The sequence below is a fragment of the Pocillopora damicornis genome, chromosome 7 (genome assembly GCF_964200805.1).
Source record: "Pocillopora damicornis chromosome 7, jaPocDami1.2, whole genome shotgun sequence".
Classification (NCBI taxonomy): domain Eukaryota; kingdom Metazoa; phylum Cnidaria; class Anthozoa; order Scleractinia; family Pocilloporidae; genus Pocillopora; species Pocillopora damicornis.
In genome coordinates this window covers 2,342,851-2,362,500 of record NC_142676.1, presented here as the reverse complement: position 1 = coordinate 2,362,500, position 19,650 = coordinate 2,342,851, and the positions used below count along the sequence as shown (strand labels likewise).

Here is a 19,650-nt window from a genome sequence, read left to right as displayed (position 1 = left end):
AAAGCTGTAATATCTTCAGAGTCCTCTCGCTTTCCCTGATGTTTTTCCAAGCTTACAACTTGATGGCGATCGTGATAGTCTTATCTGAGAGCCAGGTGAAGCGTGAAAATAGAGAGTTTTCAACCAAACTGAAAATATCTGCAGTCCTTGTTCTGGGACTCACTGGCTCAGCAACAATATCGTGGTACAACTGCTTTTCTTCACAGAATCTTTCTCGTATGACCACGAAAGCCATTTTTTTGGCTTCTGTCATTTTTTTCGTTTTAATCGTTTCTGTGGTGGCACGGAATATCAGCATTCAAGACACGCAAACTGACGAAACTCAACCAGAAGCTTCGGTTTGGAAGATCTTTCCCAAAAAAAGATATGTGTTCTCGGTAACTTTGTTTATAATGTGCTTGATAATAATTTTAAGCCAGGAAAGTCACTTCGAGTCAAGTCCCAATAATTGTAAAGCTGAAGAGTTTGTGGAAGTGAATGTTTTTAATAAGGTTGTTGAAACGTTCTTTGTTGGAATCGTTCTACCAGTAATAATAACTGATCTCATCGATTTAAATTATGATCGAAAAGATGAGATAAGAACTATTCTCATTTAGTGCCGAGTGAGGCGGTCAAGTATTGATAGATCTAAGGTTTCTAACTTCGAACATTTTGGGAAAGTAACATCAGTTATTGTACATCAAGGATTGTTAGGAAGATAGTCTTAAATGCGGTCGTGAAGTGCTAATTTAATGATATGATGTAGCAATTTGTTTAAATTTACCATCTACACAGTAGTTAAGAGTAGAAATCTAAGTCCAACGTTTGTTTTGTTATGGTCGGCCATAACGATGAGTTTCGCGATATTGACTGCTTTTCGTCTGCCTTGTGCATACACTTAAGACGTCAGCTTTTTTACCCTTTACGGTGGCTAATTTACAAATTTAAGAGGAGTTTAATTTCCACGCCATTACCACTGATTTCAAAGTAAATTATTCTGAACATAGTACATCAAGAACGGAACGACCATACAAGATCGGAAATAACATATGACATAGATCGCAACGCCTTACATTCTTTTTCGTTTGTTTATTGTTCTTGTGCCAGAGTGCTAATTGTAGTAAAATTTTGTGTGCGCTTTCTTTGTGTCATTGCGTAACGTTACGTAACGTAGCATGTATTCAACCGTATTGTTCATCGTAGTTTGGTGCAGTTTTTGCAGTGTAGTTTCGTCGAGTGTAGTTTCGAATATTTTTTCTGTTTTCGCTTCGTGCAGTTTGTTCGCCACTAGGCAGGATCTATAACATCGCAACAAATGTAAGTTTTGTATCATGTAGTTTTCTTCGTTGTTTTCGTTGTAGCTTTCCTTGTGTATTTAGTCTAGTTTATATTGTAATAGTTTTCGTTCGCGGTTTTATTTGCAGTTTTAACTGTACCGTGTCGTTTCGTTCCGCGTTAAAAATTGCGCTAGAATTAATTAGTATTAGTCGCCAGTGGCAGTTACATCCAGCATAAATTTATGTCGGCCACGTAGAAACTGCAATCACTCGTTTTCAACTCGAACATGTCAACTCGTCGACATTATTGATGAACTCATTGGATGTACATCTGTAACGAGAGGATTTTTAGTTGCCTAGCTTACTGTGCTTACGCTATTGAAAAATATAAATTCAACATGAAAAATGCGGAACTTTCGCTCGTGTGGAATTTTTTTACCGTCCGTACCTGCGTTGTTTTGAAAGTGATTTATAATGCAAAAGGCTATTTTCCTTTCTTGACAATCGTTGATAATTCATAACATGACCTGATCTTTTAGATAACTAATAACATTACCTAGTTACCAAAAGTAACTCGTCCATGCAAAGAAACATAATTTTGAGGCTTTAAACCTGCTAATTAGTTGGCGCCTTGTTTTGAACTTGTTTATTTTGAATGTTGCTTCGATACATTAGCTTGCTCAGAAGTATTCAATTTTAATTTGTCATATATTTTTTTTGTAGTTTCAATTCTTAACTAATTTGTGACAGTGTACCCAGTCAGTTTTCTTCGTGCCCTGACAGGATTTCGTTTCTTGGTGAGGAGTATTTTAACATGTTTCGAGTACAAATGTGCAAAGAGCATCTTTCGCTCGCAAACGAGGCTCATTTATAATCCAGTTGCGTTCAAATCATTTGAGATTTGTACTTTCTTACATCATGAGTTTGGTATTCATGATTTTCTTGGCATTTATAAATCTATCAGCAGTCGTCGGCAACCTACAGATGCTGTTGAGTTGTTTCAAAGACGAAAAAAAGTACTCGTTTCTTCAAAGAGGCAGAAGGTTTCTCATTATTCAGTGGGTTTGCCAGGTCACAATTCTCGTCGCTGACACAGTAGAGTCATGGAAAGTATTTGTAAGTCACCTCAAAAAGAGCTGTAATATCTTCAGGGTCCTGTCGCTTTCTGTGCTGTTCTTCCAAGCTCGCAACTTGTTGGCAATAGTAACCATCGTTTTGGAAACCCCAGTAAAGCGTGGAAATCGAGAGTTTTCGACCAAACTCAAAATATTTGCAGTCCTTGCTCTAGGACTCACTGCGGGCTCAGTAACAATGTGGTGGTACAACTGCTTTTCCTCTCAGAATCTTTCTCAGATGACCCTGAAAGCCACAGTTTTTGCTTCTGTCATCGTGGTCATTCTACTGGTGTCGATGGCGGCACGGAATACCAGCATTTAAAACACGCCAACGGACGAACAAAAGACACGAGCTTCGGTTTGGAAGATCTTTAAAAAAAGAAAAAATTGTATTTGTGGTTACTGTGTTAATTTTGTGCTCGATATTAATTTTTTTCTGGGAATTTAGCTCCGACTCAACCCCTAGTAAAATTAAAGATTTACAAAAACCCATGGTGTTAAAGGAGTTTGAGTTTTCAATTATTGAGACGTTTCTTATTGGAATCTATCTACCAATAATTTTAATTGATCTTATTTTTTCAAGTTACGAAGAAAGGAATGATATGAAATACATGCCTATCTAGGTATGAATGAATAAATGAATGAATGAATGGGGGTGAATCATGGACATGTCTGAGGTTACTTCGCTATAAAATTGTAAGGAAGATCACATAGGCACTACATGAAGATGTACATCTCATGAATTCATCATTAATACGTCGACGAGTTGACATATTCGCGAGCTGGCCGAGTACCATGTCGGCATTCAGTAATTTTACATTGTTAATCCTTTCGAGTGTTTTCCCATATACGTAATTATGGTTATCTCTGTAACGCAATTCACTACTATCTTTTTATATAAGGTACATGAAACAGTATAATGCAGTTGTAACGAGGCATTTTAAGGAAATATGGTGTTACCATCATGTAGATTTGATTCAAGAGCGGACCTGAGTCCAGCTTAATAATTATTGAAAGCGAAATAACGTGTTTTGTTTCACGAAAGCATGTTGCAAGGGGTCTTCTATTCAGGGAATAAAAAACCCCTTAGTGGGGAGGGGGTGGGCTCACTTATAATGTTCTTTTCTTTGCATTGGGTTAGTTGATTAGGTAGACTTGATTCCGTTTTCTCTTTGCAGGAAGGTTGTCAGGAAAAGCGCAAGTGTACGGGACAACCGCGAAAGGCATTGTGGATAGTTTTTAGGTCCTGGGAGAATCACACACATGCAAAAATTTCTGCATGCTCTTTGGCTGAGAAAACTTCCATTGACCCCAAACAGCGCAGAAAGTTGAAGTGTAGAATGACATTTCATTCAAATCAGATGAAGAACGGAAAAAAAGGACGAACTCGCTGACCTTAATGAACGACGAAACAATGTAAACCCAACGAGAGCAAATTCGTGGTGACCTAAAGGGAAAATGTGTACAACGTAATATTCTGATTTTAGATATATGAAAATTCATATATTTGCACTGCGGTGGAGAGATGAAATTAAGAGATCCTCGCAGCTAAGAGCCTGAACGTACGTACGGGCCTGAATTTTTTTCAGGTCCTATTTACAACTACTCGTTTCAGTAGTGTTCACGTAATATTCTGTTTTGTTCCTCTCGTAGGCATGAAATCACGACCTTTAAACGTCAGAAAAAGTGTTTTTCAAATCGAACAAATCTGATCCATAAGAAGCTCCCAATTTCTTTCCAATGAGTTCCCAGTAGTGGGATCCCTGTGTCGGTTCAAAGGTTTTTAGGATCGCTAGGGGGGTGCCAGAAGGAAATGTATAGCGATTGGACAGCTGGAAACTCATTCGTTTATGCATTACCCCCTACCCTCCGCCCCCATCTGACAAAAAAACAAACAAACAATCACCTTGAACTTACATAAAATACTGTTTTATTACTAAAAACCAAGACACAATTCTAATTATATACTATTTGTCTATGTACAGTCTAAGTGAACTTTTAACTTTTGAAATTAATTACAATTCATTCTCGTCAAATTTCCAAGGGTAAGCCTCTCCACATGACAATGCCTAAATTGAAAGCCATTGGCTTTTATGAATGGGAAGAGTTATTTCTTACAGATACAGAAAATATATTTTTTTTTATAAAGGAGCCATTATAAGGCATCTGGTGTTTTCATGTACCAAAATTCACATTCACTAAGCTCTGCGACTTTATTTGGTTGTTGAAAAACTTTTTAGATACACGTAACTCATGTAGAAGTAACTCATTCAATATCAAGGTTGATGACAGTCACCACAAGTAATGGCTTGTGCATTAAGGATGCAAATTTAACCTATTTCAAGTAATCAAACGTTTTTACTACAAAATAAATTTATTACTTTTCAAAATTAGCCCCGTAATCTATCTGAAAGGCAATGCCGTTATCAATTCCTTTCCAACCAAAAATTAGAGATGACTAAATCAATGCTACCTTGTTAACTAGCCCAATACAAAAAAAAAAAAAAAAAAACCCTCAAAGGTGAGCACCCCCCAAAAGCATACCACCCTTCCCCCCCTCAAAATGTACCTATCTCTGAATGATATGCTTCCCCTTAGTTAATATCAGACAGTATGTTTTTGCTCCCAGGAAAGAATTATGGACATATTCTATTGAAAATGTGACAGGATTGAAAAAAACAAGGTAATGATACTGGATACTAATGCTGGAAAAACCCAAGGTAAGCATTCAGAGCATTCTCCATTTTCAGTGCAAGCGACTTCACATGGGTGCATTCCATGAACCAGCCAATGTAGAGTAAGACTCCACTTTGAATTTCTTTCAATTTCTTGTTGACATTTTTTCTGTCAACACTTTATTTTCCAAAACTCGGGTGTGGCTTATCTGCAAGTTTTTACAATAAGCTAATTCCCTAAACCTATTGCTAAACAAAAATTACAACTTTACAGTGGTGCCTTTGTAAAAAATTGGGCAGATTCTTGCGAAAACAAAGATTATGTTTGCTGTCTCAATATATTACTTTGGTAATTTACTCATTCTTCTCTTTATCCCTGGGAGTCGCTAACATTAAATTTCTGCAAACAAGTACTGCTCCAAAATGTGCCCATACTCCCAAACTTTGTTTTCAATTATTAACCCTTACCACCAAAGCCCTTTCAAAATTTTTAATGTCTTTCAATTCTATGGCTTCAGATGAACAACAAACAGTGCAATGTCCAGCCACTGAACATACAGTGAGCCTCTGTATCATGGATGGGAAAATTTCCTGTACACGTAGAGTGCACCAATGTATTTGTTCAAATTTCTTTTGAGACAAAACTTGCAGAAAATTCATTTCTGATTCCTATTGACAAAAATGCATGTTTTGGTGAAGGGTACATCTACTTCGTTACTCTCATGGTCTATAAATCAGTTAATTATATTCTATTTCTTTTCAGCTCTCTCTTCCACTAAGTAACTTGTTTCAAACCTCAAACAGCATCTTAATGGCCTAGAACAAGCAGGAAAGACAGATGGAGTGTTTAATGCAATTTCACATACCAGTTTGGGTATTAAAATTTCCTATCACTCAAAAAATACAGTTAAACAGGTAATTAGCTGCCAGAATATGAAAAAAAAAGAAAGAGATTGTCCAGCCAACAGACTGTACAAACAACTTATGCAAATCCCTCATAAACTTGCTGTAATCCACATCAATACTCTGATTAAAAAATGCACTTGATATAAAAAAGGTCACGAGTATAACTATCTAGCACTTACTTTCTGCATAGCAACAAGCCATGTGAGTGATTGCTTTCTGTGTTCCTCAGGTGACTGCACAACTGTGAGTCTCACCTCCTGCATTTCATCTTGTCGTTTGTACTTGAGAATGAGACCACGGACCCCAGTGTTGTCTGCACACAAAAAGGACAACAGTTTACCTCAGTTTTCAACCATAAAAAATTGTAACTTATTCCAAACAAAGTGGGAACACTCGTGAAAATTGCTAATCACTCATCTTCAGCTCTTGATTAACAAACTGTATTGATGTTTGGTCAAAATGCCAAGTCAGTTATTATCCTTGTAAATTAATAGAAAGGGAAGGCAACTTCCTTTATATAATAGCTTTCAACTTGTAGATGTAACAAACGATAGGTGTTAGACCTACAGAGCAGGCGTAATTTTGGCAAGCACATACCCAGTCTTAACCAAACTTATGGCCACCCGCTTTGATTTTAGTGGCAGTGAAAGGCTGAGGAAAGAAATAAAATTTGTACCATGGGGGCGGTTGATGGTCAAAAATAAGAAGAGGGGTGGGGGGGGGTAACGATTACTATTCTTGCAGTTTCCCTGCCCCCTACCCCCTACCCCCATCGTCCACTCTAACTTCAAATCAAACATGGCTGGTTAGATAAGGATTGTGAGCACTGAAGGCTGAGTCAGAGCTTGCAAAGTATTTCAGTTGTTTTATAAAATGCTACAGAATAATACTGCTTTTCACTGATCAACACCACAACCAAGGACAAAAAAAAACACTGTACTCACTTTAGATAATGAGTGAACAGTACTTACTGATCATAATATAGTTCACATTTAGCCCTTGCTTACCACTCAGAAATGTATGTTTTTTTAACCTGTTTACCCCTATGAGTGAATGCCATCTAATTTCTTCTTACAGTATCACTTCCGAATCAAATATTGGGGTTAAGAGAATAACTGAAATGATCACCAACTAAAGAAGCTCCTGATTGTTTGACAAATTCTCCTTCAGTTGATAATAACCCTAGTTAAGTGTGGAGAATATGCATATTGATGTTAAGTTGTAAAAGGTTTAATAGGCAGCCAGAAAATGGCATAAATTTTCTTGAAAGTGTCATTTTCTTTTATTCTAGTTTTTCCTTTTTCCATTGTTTGTTTTTTTCTCTAAGGAGGAACTTTTAGATTAGATGACTAGATAATTAAAATCATATACCTTCACTAGCTACAAGCTGAGCTGAAACAATTTTCATCAACATCACTGGCTCATGGACTGCTCTATCTTGATCAGAACACTCGAAAAGCAGTTCTCTGGTGAAAGTAAATTTCACAAGATTAAATGGAAAAGATGAAAGAAAACGAGGATTAGCAAGCTTACATTGATGCAATGGGTAATTGCTGAGGGGTACTGCAAAGAAATGTTTAATTGATCACCTTGTATACATGTAAATACACTGATTATGTAACTGAGGGTATGGGGTCTTTCTATTTTTGTCCAAGATGAAGTAAAAAACTTTGTGCCCTGTTGTGTCTAGTCCCTGAGTTATGCTGTAACTACAGGCCTGAAAAATATATATGCCTGGTATCTAAAAGCTGTGTGTTCACAGGTTGCCAAAAAATTGAAGACTTATCATTACATCTTTAAGCCAAATGGGAAGATTAACAGCCCCACTCAGATGTTCACTTTCTGGAATTATCAATAAAGGGCAAAATTACTGAGCGCTGATTGGTTGAGAGAGAGGGCATTTTTTCTTAATCGAGGGCATTTTTAGTAATCAAGAGAGGGCATGATTACCTGTTAATGATTGGCTAATCCGTTGCATAGCAACCATTCGTTATCTTGAAATTTGTTAAAAATAGACTGCGCGTATGATTTTCCTTCATATAAATTTTGCCCTTTATTGATAAACAAGTAATCCCATGAGACCTCGTACTATTAAGGATTAATTGCACTTGAGTTTTCAAAATTTTCCAAATTGCCCTCGTCGCTTCGCGACTCGGGCAATTTTGGAAAATTTTGAAAACTCTCGTGCAATTAATCCTTAATAGTACTTGGCCTCATGTGATTACATATACGAAGCATGAAAGCATTTTTTTTTCCTCTTCACTTTCCCTTCTGTTGACCCGTCTACTTTTGTTGCTTAATTTTTGCACTCTAGCCTCCATTAAAAGAGAACACCTGATTGCAGGTTACTCTCATCAAGTTTTCTTTTACAAGCTACATGTTAAGATTTGTTCTGTCAATCCCCTACCTTTGTGAATGATGTTCAAGTTTGCAAAGGAATCTTAAGGGTTCTGATTCATCAATAATAAAATAAGCCCCTGTTGAAAGACATAATGTGACAACTGCAATGTCAGATTTAACCTTTGGTACAGTTCTATTGTTTAGGAAGCCCAAGAATAGCTTTGCACTCAGCACAGAAGGATTCATTATAATTTCAAAGTAAAATCTCTAATTAATTAATGATTACTCACAGTAATGGAGGTGACTAGCAGTGGATTTTAGCATACCAAGCTATGAAGATGCAAAGTAAATATCCACCCCTTTCATTGACACTGAGAACACTTGTTTTAAAATGGACCACAAAGAAACCAAAAAAAAAAATAAAACTTTTGATATGCTATTTTGTCTCTTTGGCTGCTCTTAGAAACCCCAGAAAACAAAATTATTAGTTTATTTCAATCTCTCAATAATTATACCAAAAAAATGGCCAGAAGTAAAATCCTTGATATGCACTTTTGTCTCTTTGGCTGCTTGGAGGTGAATGGTACTTGCTAATCATTTCTGAACTACCAGTAGCCAATCAGGTCGTGTGTAAAAACACTGTTTGTTTCCACGGCATATGCAAATAATTATTCTTAAACAATTGTTCCCTGAGCCTACAGAGAAAAGTTTAATTGCTCAGATGATTGTTGGAGCAGCATTTCCTTTAATTTTACTTAGAGGGTATCTTCTCTTCAAAAACGTTGAGAGCTTGCACCACAGCTATCGTTATAATTATCACCACATCTTAGAAGGTAGTTGTCACGCAAAGGATACAGTCTTGCAGGCATCTTGCCAGAATCACACTGTTACACAATTCTAGTGTTAATGGTAAATTACCCTGACACCAGCTTAATTTAAAAGATGCATTAATTCTGCTTCTATAATTGTGATTCATTGCTACTGTGCATTTTTTCCCATTAAAGGCTGTACTGTAAAAATAACCGTACACATTAAGATCACATACACCAAGTGCATTCTCAGCTCTGTCATGTTTTCTTACTTACCATTACACAGAGTCTTCAAATGTCTTTCAAAAAACTCCTCTTCACGTTTGGCAATGTGGGAACACTCCTCACAGACTCTGACAGGGTCAACAAAACTAAGCCTTGGTAGCATGACATTATAGTTGCAGCACTTGCCACAGAAAATCTTTCCACATCTTCTGCAATGGTGCTGTAATGCAATTCAACAGAAAAAAACATTATTTTTTTTTGACATTTTACACTTAAACTGCTTCCTTAAAAGCCCAGAGTACCTCTGATATTGATAAGCAGACTTCTCTCTCAAGGCATTGATACAATCATATTCTCTCTAAAATGTGTTTTCTCTTCTTTCACTTGGTTACAAACATTATAGATTTATAAACAATTACACTGATCATTTTGCTACTAGAAAAAATATTTTATGTGGTTGAGTAAAATATCAAAATTTGCCTGTGGTCAATTCCTTGACACTAGTGACAATGAAAAAACACGATATTTCAATTTCAACTGAATGACTGATCAAACCCTTCAACCCCCTGAAATGATTGACACATAACTTCTCCTTCTCATTCCAATATATCATCTTCCAAACAGGTTAAAGCAAAACCTTCATTTAAGATCAAATTCTCCTGGCTAATTTACAGGGAAATGTACAATGGTCAGTAATGAGAATTACTCATTGGATCATGAAAGAAGCTTCAATACATCAGTTGAAAATTATACCATCAAGTAACAACAATTGGACAGATTTATCAATTGAAAATATCATGTTAAGTCAGTGTTGTTTAGCTCAATTAATTGACCTGGGTGACATCAATATTCTGCAATGGCTAAGTGACAACAAGCTCTTGGAAGTGACAAGGTGAAAATCTGATCACACATTAGACAGTGTAGGAACATGGAAACAACTATACTATTGAGCAGAAAACTATTCTATCAATTAACAACTATTGAAGAGGAATAGGCACTATATTATGATATGTTAGTGTCGCTCAGCTCAATCAATTGACCTGGGTGACATCAACAGGACATAATATTCTGCAATCGCCAAGTTCAATAACAGTTTTACTTAATAACTCCTGAGAGCTTTAGGGTAAATATATGATCACGCTATAGACAGCATAGGGAAGGACTGTACCATCTTTCATGGAACAGCAAGAAGTGTAACTAAGCATGAGGAGAAAACTTTTCCACCCATCAACAATTACTCAGCAGTAATTGAAGGTAAAGAAGTAAATTGCCTGATTACTCAGTTGATAGATTACAGAGGGGATGTACCATGTTTCATGGAACAGCATGAAAGCAATACAATGTATGAGCAGAAAAATATTCCATCAGTTAGCAACTATAGGCCTGGAGGAGAATGAGCAAAATATCATGAAATGTCAGTATCACTCAGCTCAGTTTATTGACCTGGGTGACATTGACAGGACATGATATCCTGCAATGGCCAAGTTCACTACCTGTTTTATTATTAATTTTGATCGCTGAGCTGATAGGTTACGATAGCAGTCTTTCATTTTCCACCCAAGAGCAATGACACAAACATGCATTAGAAGTAAGAGTAAAACATTGTTTTCAGTTTTTAATTTCTAAAGATCCTCTTACATGATAGTGATAGTTATGGAGTTTCTGTATTTATTTAGGTATAAAAATGTTTTGGGTCCAACTTAAGAGTCATTTCAGCCTGTCACTAGGCAAGGGTTAAAAATGACTCTGACGAGGGCCTAAAACATATATTTATAACCAAATATAGAAAATCTATTGCTATCATAATCACTTTAGATGGAATTGAGAAAATTAAAACTGAAAAAATGATGACAAAACAGTCTGAACAATCATGTAATCCAACAAATACTTAACCTGCCAAAATCTCTATTTTAGCCTATGTAAAGTGCCACAATACCCAAAAAAGTGATAACAATGCAAAATGAAGCAAAACACGTATAGGCAGAGCAAAACACCCATAGATGGGCATTTCCAAGTCACTTGATAAGATTTATCTTGCAGAGAAGAATGCCAAAATGTGTCAAACAATAATGAAATTAATATCTGTAAAGCTATTTAAAAATGTCCATTAACATTGTAGATTGTTTTTAAGAGCCTTAACTGTTCACAAGCAGTCATTAGTACTTTGTGGTTCGAGAAATTCAGTTAATTGTAAACTTCTTCATTAAACATCAAGCTGTAGAATATTATTGAGTCGAAAGGCAGTAAGTATTATTCAGACACAACAAGTTTGAAGACTTACTGTGGCACTTTGAATGCTAATATCACTTTCCTTCGAAAAACATCTAAAATCATGATCCATTATGGTACATAATAAGCAACCTTAAAAATAAGCTTCACAAAATTGCAAGAAGATTTCATTTCGACGTTTCAACAAGTTAGAAGTTTAAAACTGTTGATTTAAAAAATTGAACATTACCCTTCGATGGCCGAAGTCAAATTTTCGATTACACTTCACACAATTCGGAAACTGCAAAAAAAAAAAAAGTATTTCAAACGTACTGAGATTTGCAACATGATATAGCATTCAAGAGAGGAAATCGTTGACAGGACCATCCACAAGAAGGGTATAGAAATATCAAGAAAAAAAATACCTGCGCATCTTCTGTCCAGTGAGGCTCTTCCAGGAGGAAAGGACATCGTTCACTTTCAGAAACAGCGACCATTCGCAAGCCACTTTTACCTTTCACGAGCTGCTTTCCTGAAGACATCTTGAAATGATTAATAGATGGTGTAAGCGTTCCTATTGTGTCCTAGGCTCTGTTTAAATAAGCGTCACAACAGCATGTATGCTAGAGAGAGAATTTTAATGTCATGTATGACGCAGCTGAGTGGGCTTTGTTGGAATAAATACTCTTTACTGAGTTTCAATAAGGATTCTCTATCATTTTGTTTCTAAACAGTTGCAAGTATGTTGTAAATAAAAAATGAAGGAGTATGTTAAGCCATTCCTGCAGAGGGAGAGTAGAGACTGGGACCAAGTTGTAACTCTTGGTTCTGGGAAGAATTTTTGTCTACGTAGAAGAAACTGAATCATCGATCTCTGCTTCGATGGCCTGAATTGATTCCATTCAAAACTGATCTCACTTTTATCGTTTGAGAACATAAATAAATTGGCTTTATGTTCTGTTTGACTAGTAGCCACTGAGCAGTAACAATGAATGTCAATCGAAGCTTGATGTTATTTCTTCTGGCATTTACCGCGTCTTTGAATTTCCATGCCGAATGTTCATCGGCGGTCAAACACCAAGAAAGAGCTCAGGGTAAGTTTCACAATGTGTATTGTTAGCTTTAATCAAAACCAGAAACTTTCACTCTATGTTGCGGTATTTAAAAACACGGAAGCAAATTTCCCCCTTGGCTGCTTCATACTCGATCGAAAACGAAAAGGAATTAGCTAGCTATGTGCGTATCATATGATTCCGCATGTTTATTTGCACGCACTTTCTCTTTTTCGTTAATCCAAAAATGTACAGCCACTGCTATTTTTATCGCGGCTAGAAAAGCAAAGTGTGAAAAGTATTTTTATTGTAGATACGCTGTTGATCCAGTTGTATTCACTGCACTTTCACTAAAATCAAATCGAACATGTCTGGTTTTGATGTCCAGCCGTGTAATTTTGTTTGACTGATTAGCAATGCAGGTTCATGCATACCAGAGTCTCCACGCTGCAAGTTTTTCCTGCTAGGTCAGTCTGCCAGCAAGCATTCTTTGTCTTATCATTTTTGAAAATTTAGGTGGTGAAGGAAAAATTGCAGATTTTAACGTAAACTTTTGAATAGTGCAAGCGGAAATGTAGTTTATTTTATACGCCCTAAAAATATAAATCGAGACCAATTCGAGACATTAACATGTGAAGCACTCCACACAAGAGCACAGTCATTCTGTGCATAGTGGCTTATAATTTAAAGTACTTTGTACATTATTTTAGAATGACTTCACACAACATGATTCAGATTTTACTATTTATGACTTATGCTGAAGACAAAAAAGTGTTTTCAATCTCAAGATATTTTTTATCTTTGTCTTAAACTTGTAGGCATGTGTATATAAAAGCATGATTGCTTTAAATCAATAAATATCAACTTCAAGTTGTTTAATTCCACGAGCATCTGTTCAACTCTCTTTTTTACTATTCAGCATGGGCTTGGATTGGAGGAAGTAAAATTAGGAACCAACACAGCACAGTGGATGGCCAGGAGTCTTATCCTGGAGCAAGGGATGGTGCAACAAGCTGGTTTCACTCAAATTCAACCGTGTGGATGTTTGGTGGAAAAGGGTTTGGACTAAAAAAATCCCAACCCTCACAACTGCCTATGCTAGATGAACTGTGGTCATTTGATATCAAAGAAAGAAAATGGCAGTTTCATCCTTTTGACAACAAAACTTCCAAGGGTCAGAAACCTTTGCCATGTTCGGGATGTGTATCTTGCAGTTACCAAAACAAGGCTTTGGTGTTTGGATCTTCAGGTTCTTTCATTTTTGATATGGGAACAATGACATGGACAGTCTTGCAGGACAATAAATCGTCCCCAGTCCCACGGAGTGATGCTGCTCACTGGTGTGATGCTGAGAAAGGGGTGCTATGGATTTTTGGTGGCACAGACTCAGGGAAAAATCTTGATGATTTCTGGAGTTTTTCATTCAAAAATTCACAATGGAAAGAACTGAGACCCAAGAGTAATAAAAGCACAATTCCTGCTAAGTGCATCAAAGCAACAACCTGGATGCACCCATCTGGCATTCTGTACATGTTCGGTGGATCATGCCATGGAGGACTTACATCGTACTTCTGGAGTTATTCACCTGGAACATTGGAATGGAAAAAGTTTGGTGGAAGTGAAGGTGTCCCAAAGTGTGCTGGAAGGTTTGGGCAGAGGGGTGTTGCATCTAAGGGAAACTATCCAGGTTGTAGAAATGGGGCAGCATCCTGGATAGATCAGTGTGGTAATCTGTGGATGTTTGGTGGATCAGGTTATGATAACTTTTCAGTGTCTGCTTTCGCAATGCCAGGTCTTTTGTCTGACTTTTGGATGTACAATGTCTCCAGCCATCAGTGGATGTGGATGGGAGGATTAAGCAGGGAGGAAGGTAGACCATTCTTTGGAGAAAAAGGAGTTGCAGATGCACGTAATATCCCAGGGCCAAGAGAAAGTGCTATGTCTTTCTCCTACAACCATGAAATGTGGCTCTTTGGAGGGGCAGGACATGATGACAAACAATTTGATGGGCTGCTTAATGACTTGTGGATGTATACAACATTCACAAACATCATCCCAACACAAGGTACACAGTTGCCAGGAGATACCATTAGTATCTCCTTTGGAGTTAGAGTTCTGATTGCCCTCCTTGTCATGGCGTTGGGACTAGTGGTGTCACTATCCATGTGTTACAGCAAGGAATGTAAGATTTTCAGATTCAAGCGACATCTCCGTCCAGTGGTGAAATACACACCTGTGAAGGTTGAGACAGTGCAAGTACTGCAGCCAGAGACAGCTGGTCCAATAAACATTGACCCAAACAGGAACCTGTGATCATTTGTATCTTTGCCATCATGCTTTCAGCTGCACGGAGTACCATGTGTGTGTTTAGATGTGTTGAATAACAGTATTGATATTTTCAATCAATATAAATAAGGAGTTGACACAATTTAAAACTAGTTTCATTAGAATTTTTTTACGCTGGAAGATCTCAGTACATAATGTATCTGTACAAGTTAAAAAAGCAATATAAGACAAAGGAGTAAATGGAGAGCTAATCCTCTAGGTATGTGCTTTTTCTGTTGATCTGGAACAAAGAAAAACTGCAATGAAGCTAGTTAAAAAATCATTTTGATGTGAAATTAATTATAAACTTCAAAATAGATGCAAGAAAAAAGCTCATAAATGTATCTGGATAGAAAGTGAAAGTCATCATGTAATTACATGTATTGGTTAAAAAAAAGAAAGGAACAGTTACTGTTAAATTAACACTGTCATTGTTGTAACCTTATAATAGTTTGGTAAATTATCTTCAAGAGTGCAGAACTTTTGGGACATGGTATGTAGTTATAGAGTACATAAACTGATATTCTTAATGCAGGTTAGATAAATTAATATTATTTAAAGTTTGCCGCAATTGATATAAAACCAATATGGACCAGAAATAATCAAAATGCTTGTAGGAAACCAGCTCACTCAAAGTGATATTCCAAAGAAATAGTCTTTAAGACTTGTTAGAAGTTTTTGATGTAAGATAGTGAATAACATTGGGTAGGGTCATCATCCTTTTTCATACAATTTATTATGCACAGTTGTTGGAAGATAACACCACTTAGGACATCTGGTAAATAAAGACAGCATGAAGTTATAAAATGCATGCCCAGAACAATCTCTGGTATTCAGAGCTGCATTTACTTTTTGGTATAAATTATTTTTGACTCAGGCTCAGGGACTTTTGTAGCACTGCAGTCATTTTTTTCTTCAAGAACTGCTTTTTTTTGTTTTTAAAAGAAATTTTGACCTTAACTAATGAGTGAACTGTACATATATTTATAATATTTAGGGAATAAAGTTTGACTGTTAAGAATTCTTATTTTATCATTTCCTCCATATTTAGTCAACTCTTAGCCCTTTAACTCCCAAGATCTCATTAGCAATTCTCCTTACTGTCTGCCATATAATTCTTTTGATGTAATTTTGGAGAATTTGGTATTGGATCAACCGATAATCCCCTAATTGATATCTTTCTTTATTCTCATCACTTGTCTGCTCGATGTTGGGTTAAAATAACAAGGAGAAATTCAGCCTTGGTCACTCTTGGGAGTTAAAGGGTTAACCCTTCAACCCCTAAGAGTGACTAGCATATAATTCCCCTGAGTCACACTCAAAGGTCTTGAGAATAAAGGAAAAGATCACCAACTAAAGAAGCTCTTGATTGATTAATAAATTCTCCTTGTCAGTAACAATGAAAGGATAGAGTACAGTAAGGATAATATGCATACTGAGTTTAGGGTGTAAAGGGTTAATGTATTAAACATCAATATGATTTTCTCACGGATTTTAAGTTCCTCACCCTAATGAATAGGCAAAATGATTACATATTCCAACTGGAAGGAGACAGACCCAGTTGGTTATGTGCAAAACAAAGCAAGGAAATGCTCTTAACCCTTCAACCCCTAAGATTGACTGGCATCTAACTTCTCCTCCTTCACCATATCACCCTATATCAAACATTAAGGTCAGGAGAATGAAGGAACTCTTGTTAGACAATTGTTAGACAAAATCTCCTTATCAGCACATTAGAAGATGTTTAAAGAACAGTTTAGAGAATATGCATACTGATGTTGGGACATAAAGGGTTTAGACAACCATGACTGAATTCAGTGAGAAAAATAACAGGGTTGAGGACTTTACTCCAAAGTCACTAATGTAACACCACCTGGCCTGACCATGCCTTTGTGTGCCAAAAAATGCAAGAACAATTATGTTCTCTCTTCACCTTCTATTGGCATGGAGGCCCAGAGGCTCAAGCAAATCACATAAAAAAAATTATAACAAAAATGAAAGTTAAAAAGCTAGGTGACCATGGAAGCAAACAAGTTTTTTATTTACCCTCTCACTCCCAGATCTCACTGGTAATTCTCCTTATTGTCTGCCATACAATTCTTATGATGTTAGTTCAGAGAATTTGATATTGGATCCACTAATAATCCTCTAACTTACATTTTTATTTATTCTCATTACTTGTTTGCTTTATATTGTATTGATACTGTGAGGAGAAATGCTCTCTTGGTCCACTGGGAATCAAACCCTTGACGTCTTCCTGGTACATCCAGTACTCTTAGTAATTCCTTGGCCCTGTTCCCATTTCCCCATGTCAGATCAAAAGTACTGAGGATAAAATTAAAGGAAGGAAAATATACTTATCAAATACTAATATTAAACTTAGTCTTAAGAAAAAAAGACAACCCCTTCAAATACATATCCTTATGTCTGTTATGCAAATAATTTTTGAATTGTAATCTCTGAAATATGATATAATAACAATTTTATGATGAGTGTAACAGTGTATAGATAAAGATGATGTACCATATGTAGTAATGCTTCACAATGCTTTACTGAAAAGATGTCAAAGACATTTGAAAAATGGTACAAAATTGAGCAATAGTGTTTTTCAAGTTTTTCTCTCTCTTGTACCTTGAAGAAATCTGTTCATATTCTATATTTTACAAACATTTTAAAGATAAAAATACAATTGATAATACTTTATTTTTTCTAAACATGTATTTAAAATTTTGAATGTCATTGAGAAAACCTAAATTGTTCACCCATTTTGTGGATATTAAACTTAGAAACATGTAACATTTACAGACCACAAACACCAGGTGAGTTGACCAATTGGCTAGGCCAAGTAGCCATACCTTCTTGGTAATAAACAAAATCTAGACTTGCAATTAGCTATCTTTTAGTTAAGGAAACCATTTAAAATTGACAGGAATCATGTTGGCACTTGATCACTTGCATAAAACCTGTTTAACATCAACAACATTCTGCCCATCTCGCACTTTACAATCAATTTGCAGGTTCTTCAAGCATGTCCCCCACTTGACGTGATCCTTTTCCTTCAGGGAATACATTTTGCATTGTACTCTGGCATTCGTCTCTTTGCCATCTTGAAACTTCACAAAAATTATCATGTAAAGTCTGTCTTTATTTTTGGATGTACTCATCCCATTTGTAGACCATGAGCATTCATACACCGAAGATCTTTCATCACTTCTCTTGAGTTCATGCTTAACATTTCCTCCACCAATAGAAATTTCACTGTTGTAGAAAAGTGGAAATAAAAAATAAAAATCAATTTACATTCACCTACCTTCAGCCTTTAACCTTTTAAACTCTAAGGGCTGGTTATTTACCTGTGGTCTAATGCAAACCTCAGTTTTACACAAGCAATGGGCCTTAGGTATTCTCTATAAGAGGGTTGATTCAATAAAATAAATGTCTTCCCCAATGCTAGCTTTTGTTCCACTGTAAGCTGTTCACAGAAACTAATATTCAGATAAAAGATTCACTAGCAAAATTGACGATGGTTTAGAATACAGTTTTGTTAAACAACAGTCTATCTTTTTTTTAAATAACCGTCCCTAAGAGTAACCAGCACCTACTTTCTCCTTAGGGTAATACAGCTGAATCATTCATAAAGATTATGAGAACGAAGGGAAATGATTTCCAACCTTGTTAAACAATTCTCCTTGTCAGTAACAAAGTAAGGGAATGTATAGAGGAGAGAAAGGAGTAAATGGATATTGATGTTAGGGTATAAAGGGTTAACCACTTAGAGTTACTGGCATCTGATTCCTTCTTATATCAACAATGACAACAAATTAAAATTGAATGTAAGGAATGTAAAACTGATGAATCGATATAAATATTTTTATTTTAAATTCTCTCGGGATTGCAGTGACATTGACACCTCAAAAGCATGAACCATGAATGACAGATACTGTGACTTATTGGGCAGTGTTCATAAATTAACCACATAACCATAACTACAGTGATTTAGGTTTTCATTCTTTGTGGCATATCTCTCTCAGAGTAATTCTTTTCTTTAAGTTAAGGTTAAAGCTCATGCAAGCTTAAGTCTGGCTCGTATTCGGTGAAAGAACTCCTTATATCTACGGATGACGTAGAGCAAAGAATACAAATAATTTAAATCACACAGACTATGAAAAGAATAGTATAAAACTTCACAGCTTAATCGATGCTTTTAATTTCACTTAGGTGAACCGCGAGCTGCTATCAAATATACATGATCAAAACATTTCTTCGGCTAAGAATGCAAGAAAACTGAGACCTTCTTCGTAGGCAGTCTTACAGGAACGACGAAAAACGCAAAAGTTAATATTTACGATTCAGTGACAAGGAAATAAATGGTGTTTACCCCAACCAAATAATTATCTTACGTACCTCACTTCCTTCGATGGACGAAACTCAAATGAAAGTTTATACGACGTGTCCACTTGTAGTTTCAGAGTCTGAGTCTCCTTAAACCTTTCACCATCAACTTTAAAGAACACTGGCGAGGAATCCTCGAATCTTGTGATGTGGATGTCCATTTTGAATGCACTTTCTTCTGTCCTAGAGGACGCCATATTGGAGGAGTGGTTTGTCGGTCGGTCACGCAATTAAATTAAGTCACGCGTGACATGTGACATTTGCATCAGTTCCTCTCCATCTTGTTTACTTGAAATGACTAAGCTAAATGATTCCTTTTTAGCAACCTCTCCCGCGTTAAGTGACCA

General features: G+C 36.3%; 3 protein-coding genes across 4 annotated transcripts; 1 reads left to right on the top strand and 2 right to left on the bottom strand.

Moving 5' to 3' along the window:
* Positions 1-4,284: 4,284 nt before the first annotated feature.
* LOC113679539 (zinc finger FYVE domain-containing protein 21) lies at positions 4,285-12,313 on the bottom strand. Its single transcript, XM_027196509.2, has 7 exons — positions 11,960-12,313; positions 11,785-11,835; positions 9,378-9,546; positions 8,360-8,429; positions 7,324-7,418; positions 6,132-6,265; positions 4,285-5,862 (listed from the first exon to the last, which is right to left on the bottom strand). Exons 1-7 carry the CDS (start codon positions 12,074-12,076, stop codon positions 5,836-5,838), a joined length of 663 nt encoding a protein of 220 aa, XP_027052310.2. The 5' UTR covers positions 12,077-12,313; the 3' UTR covers positions 4,285-5,835.
* A 45-nt stretch (positions 12,314-12,358) lies between these two features.
* LOC113679538 (uncharacterized) lies at positions 12,359-15,932 on the top strand. 2 transcript variants are annotated; one of them, XM_027196508.2, is made up of 2 exons: positions 12,359-12,628; positions 13,506-15,932. In XM_027196508.2, the coding sequence occupies exons 1-2, from the start codon at positions 12,523-12,525 to the stop codon at positions 14,897-14,899; spliced, it is 1,500 nt and encodes a 499-aa protein (XP_027052309.2). In that variant the 5' UTR covers positions 12,359-12,522; the 3' UTR covers positions 14,900-15,932. The 2 variants fall into 2 exon arrangements, with proteins under 2 accessions (XP_027052309.2, XP_089069499.1); XM_089213373.1 differs by having other exon boundaries at positions 13,405-15,932.
* Positions 15,933-16,931: 999 nt separating this feature from the next.
* On the bottom strand, positions 16,932-19,650 carry LOC113679537 (CB1 cannabinoid receptor-interacting protein 1). The gene is made up of 2 exons (XM_027196507.2): positions 19,316-19,650; positions 16,932-18,169 (listed from the first exon to the last, which is right to left on the bottom strand). The coding sequence occupies exons 1-2, from the start codon at positions 19,498-19,500 to the stop codon at positions 17,860-17,862; spliced, it is 495 nt and encodes a 164-aa protein (XP_027052308.2). The 5' UTR covers positions 19,501-19,650; the 3' UTR covers positions 16,932-17,859.

What these genes read in the sequence shown, in the direction of transcription:
- LOC113679539 (XM_027196509.2), bottom strand. Translation starts at nt 12,076, where the DNA reads ATGTCTTCAGGAAAGCAGCTCGTGAAAGGTAAAAGTGGCTTGCGAATG. An exon ending in TTTGAAGACTCTGTGTAATG is followed by an intron (nt 8,430 to 9,377) that starts GTAAGTAAGAAA and finishes GTCTTTCAACAG; the next exon opens with GGGCTTATTTTATTATTGAT. An exon ending in GGCTTGTTGCTATGCAGAAA is followed by an intron (nt 5,863 to 6,131) that starts GTAAGTGCTAGA and finishes TGCTTGTTCTAG; the next exon opens with GCCATTAAGATGCTGTTTGA.
- LOC113679538 (XM_027196508.2), top strand. Translation starts at nt 12,523, where the DNA reads ATGAATGTCAATCGAAGCTTGATGTTATTTCTTCTGGCATTTACCGCG. An exon ending in ACACCAAGAAAGAGCTCAGG is followed by an intron (nt 12,629 to 13,505) that starts GTAAGTTTCACA and finishes TTTACTATTCAG; the next exon opens with CATGGGCTTGGATTGGAGGA.
- LOC113679537 (XM_027196507.2), bottom strand. Translation starts at nt 19,500, where the DNA reads ATGGCGTCCTCTAGGACAGAAGAAAGTGCATTCAAAATGGACATCCAC. An exon ending in CGTCCATCGAAGGAAGTGAG is followed by an intron (nt 18,170 to 19,315) that starts GTACGTAAGATA and finishes TTTCTACAACAG; the next exon opens with TGAAATTTCTATTGGTGGAG.